The 3,862-nt window shown below is 40.0% G+C and overlaps 1 protein-coding gene across 1 annotated transcript; it reads right to left on the bottom strand.

The window, feature by feature from the left end:
- Nucleotides 1–1,599: 1,599 nt before the first annotated feature.
- Nucleotides 1,600–3,033, bottom strand: KCNS2 (potassium voltage-gated channel modifier subfamily S member 2). The gene has a single exon (XM_063300260.1). The coding sequence runs from the start codon at nucleotides 3,031–3,033 to the stop codon at nucleotides 1,600–1,602; it is 1,434 nt and encodes a 477-aa protein (XP_063156330.1).
- Between the last annotated feature and the right edge of the window lie 829 nt (nucleotides 3,034–3,862).

The following is a 3,862-nucleotide window of genomic DNA, read 5'->3' as shown; positions in this document are numbered from 1 at the left end:
TTCAGCCAGTCATTATGATAGAACTGGAAAGTATCCTAGAAATAAATATGACATTTTAAAAGTATGTTTTTTAATTATGTAGTGATCATTTTCGGTTTGTGTGTGATAGACTCTATACCACTGAATTTGGTATATTTCTTTTCAGCAGGAGCTGCATGAGTATCTTAGTTAGGTAGAAATCTACACTGCTCCCTTAGCTCAGATATTTTAAGTTAATTTTATTATGGAAATTTGAGCATGATAGACTCTATCCAGATTTTATAGGTGGTATCAGTTAATGCTATCTAGGCATTTTCTCATGTAGCTTTGGAAAATACTTGGGAGAACTTCATTTTGATGAAGATCCTTTTGAGAGGATGGCCTAAGAATGCATCTTTCACTAGCAGCAGCAGCAGCAGCAGCAGAAGAAGAAGAAATGTCTTTCAAGATCTGTCATTATAGGCCTAAATCTCAATTCTTTGGCTTGATAGAGTTTAATCAATGAACCCCAGAGAAAGAAAAATTCTGTAGGTGAATAGTGCATGGTCTTGAATAGTATACTCAGCATGCTTTACATCTACTTGAAAGTCAGTCCCTAGCATTCAGTCACACTCTGTCAATGTTATTCACACTGTAAGGTCACCAAGAAACAGAGCCAGGATGGATTTCTATATATAAGAACACTCTTAATCAGAACTCAGTGGCAGGGTTTAGTATGGGTTAGGTTTTGAAAAACCAGAATTGATCCTGCCTCTTAATTGCCCATGGTAATCACTTCCCATAGCTTTTCATATCCAAGCTGGCATGTTTTTTGCTACTTTTAAAATATCTTACAAATGAGACTCAGGGTCAAGTTCTTAAGAACAGTCGAGCTCAATCAAAATTGCACAAATATGTTACAACAGCATTACTTATCATAAGGGGCAGTTTTAACTCCCAAATGAATTCCCAGTAATGTATGGATGTGGAAAGTGGTTTCTGAAATGCAATATTAGTGATATGTATAGATCTTTGATCTTCTAAAGTTAAAGAGAAATTAGGAAATGTTTGCAGTATATTGCAAAGATTATGAAATTGGGTTAATCATATTTCTATTTGGGGGGGTGACTTTTGTTTGTTTTTGTGGTCTTCATGAAATATTTCATTGGTCAGAGGGACTTTCAGAATAAATTATATATGTGACAAGGAAGCACACTACCATCAACATTCATGTTATAGAGACCACAATACTCAACACAAAAATTAGGAGGCTACTTCGTAGGAGCTCGATGAAAATGTACTAGGAGCTAACCTGTAACTAAACTTCATTCTTGCTGGAACTCAAAAGTTCCATGATAGCATGACCATTTCCCCATATCCCTTTATGATCAATTCAATATGTGTTCCAATTGCAAGGCAGTAAAACTTGAGCTAACTTCAAAACACACATTGTTCCTAAAACTGATGCATGATGAATCATTCACAATGCTCAAGTAAATGTGAATTATTACCAAAATTAATAGCTTATATGGATCTTCTTATTTTGGTGTGCATTAGCATTAGTGGCTCAGATGAGAGAAACAACTAATATAAACACAGTTCCTGGTTTTTCATCATGCAACCTGGCTTTTGAACCATAGATTAATGCAAGGAATCATTTAGACTTAGTTCACTGGGTGTGCTTCTGCTCATGTTTGTGAGACTGGCCATAAGGGATTTAACTTTGTAGGCATAGTAGTCTCTTAAGTTGACAGAGGGAACCACTTTCATCCCATCCCCAAAATCACAGCTCCTCATGGCACTTTCTAGCTGCTTTTGGCGCTTGTAAAAATGAGAGAACTTATTGAAGATAAGTGTGATAGGAAGGACTACAACTAAGATGCCAGCTAAGATGCATGCAGAAGCTGTTAGCCTGCCTGCTATGGTCACTGGGACAACATCACCATAACCGACTGTGGTCATGCTAACTGTAGCCCACCACCAGCAGGCAGGGATGGTTTCCAGGGCTCGGTTTTCTTCTTTTTCAATTGTGTAAGCCACTACTGAGAATATAGAGATCCCAACTGAGAGGTAAAGGAGAAGAAGCCCTACTTCTCTGTAGCTATATTTGAGGGTGGCTCCGAGAGATCTAAGGCCTGTTGAATGCCGGGCAAGTTTTAAGATACGGAATATTCTCATCAGTCTCAGGACTTGGGCTACTCTACCCAAATTGGCTAATGTAGGACTACTCTCCACCACCAAGTTAACTATTAAAGTGATATAGAATGGAAGGATGGACATGAGGTCAATCAGATTGAGTGCATGCTTAAAGAACTGAAGAAAATCTGGGGCAACTGCAAACCTGGCCACCAGCTCAAAAGTAAACCATGCAATACCAAAATGTTCCACAATTTCAAATCTAGGGTCTTCCTCTGAGTTCCCAAAGCTGTTAACAATCTGAAAGTCTGAAAGGCTGTTGAGGCACATAGTTACTATTGATCCAAGAACAACCATAATAGAAAGAACACTGAATATTCGGCTCAAGACAGAGTAGCCAGGATTGTCTAAAGCTAGCCATAGCTGCCGCCTCACTTTCCCAAATGGTTGTTTGTCAAATTTAGCAGCATCATTGTAGAAGGCCAAGATCTCATCAAATGAAGAAGAGGTACTTTCTTGATCACTGTGATCTTCCCATTTTTCTTGATCTGGTTCCATTTTTCTCCCATGGTAGCTATAACTGCAGCAAGAATCAATAAAGAATTCATTGATTCCCCAGTATTCAATCTCCTGGCTGAAGGAAAAGACACAGAGCTCACCCATCACATGTAACTTTCCGGTATTGTAAAAATGGAGCACATAAGGGAAAAGTTCAGGGTTTCTGTCAAAGTAGAACTCATTCTTAGTGTCATCATAGTCATCACAAAGCTCTAAAATTGACTCCTTTGAATTGCAGCTCAGCAGCTTACCCAGTCTTGTTTCGGGGAATCTCAATAATGTGTTGTATCTCATCTTTTTCTTAAAGCCTCCGACATTGAGACTGATCTCATTGTCTTCAAAATAGGTATCAGATAAACCCCTTAGATTCAACCCTGTCATTGTGGATGTTTCCAAGATCTATATGGAGAGAGAAGACCTATGGAATAATAAAAGAAGGCAATCAATGTTAGCCAATAGAATGGAGTGAGAATTCTCCATTCCTCCCCCTTTAGGATATACTTGGATCAAATACAGTCATATATATACCACCACCCACCTTTTGAGATTCCCACACCATCAGCTTCTTTCTATGAGATGCAGTTTTTGTACGTAACTGGAAAGAAGGTGGTAATTAATGCTCAATCACAAATTAATATGTTATATTTGATTACCCCTTTTCATTCATTCCTTTTCCTGCACTCCCTTTGGCAGTACAGTAACTGACACAATATCTCATACAGCTCTTGGTTGTTATTCCCCCCTCCTCAAACAAGAATGGTGCTGCTGAAAATAGGGCACGGCTTTCAATGGTTGGATGGGCAGCCAAGACAGCTCCGAGGCTCCAGGTGCAAACAGTGTCTTTCCCTAAACTCGGTAGCACTGGTGAGTGGAGCAAAGGTGAATCCCTGTGCACCTTTCCTTTCACCTCTTTTGGCTATTATGTCTGCACCATCACAAGGAACTAGGAAAGCCAGTGATTTCTGATGATGAAATTGCTAGAGTAACCCTACACACAAGCAGTCCTCCCCCTTCCCCATTGCCCCCAATACCTCAAGAGCTGCTGAGACCCATTTTTCACTCTGAAACTTCCCCAAGCAGCCCGCTAGCACTGCTGGGCGGGGTCCTTCTTCTAGGGGTTAGTTGCCTTGGCTCCCAGATTCGACACATAACCTTTGTACGATGGAGGTAGACGGACCGCGTTGGCTAGAAAAGGTAAGCGGGCAAAGAC

Source organism: Candoia aspera, chromosome 3, assembly GCF_035149785.1.
Source record: "Candoia aspera isolate rCanAsp1 chromosome 3, rCanAsp1.hap2, whole genome shotgun sequence".
In the NCBI taxonomy this organism is placed as follows: domain Eukaryota; kingdom Metazoa; phylum Chordata; class Lepidosauria; order Squamata; family Boidae; genus Candoia; species Candoia aspera.
The sequence above is the reverse complement of the archived record's forward strand: the minus strand, read 5'-3'. Positions and strand labels throughout refer to the sequence as shown.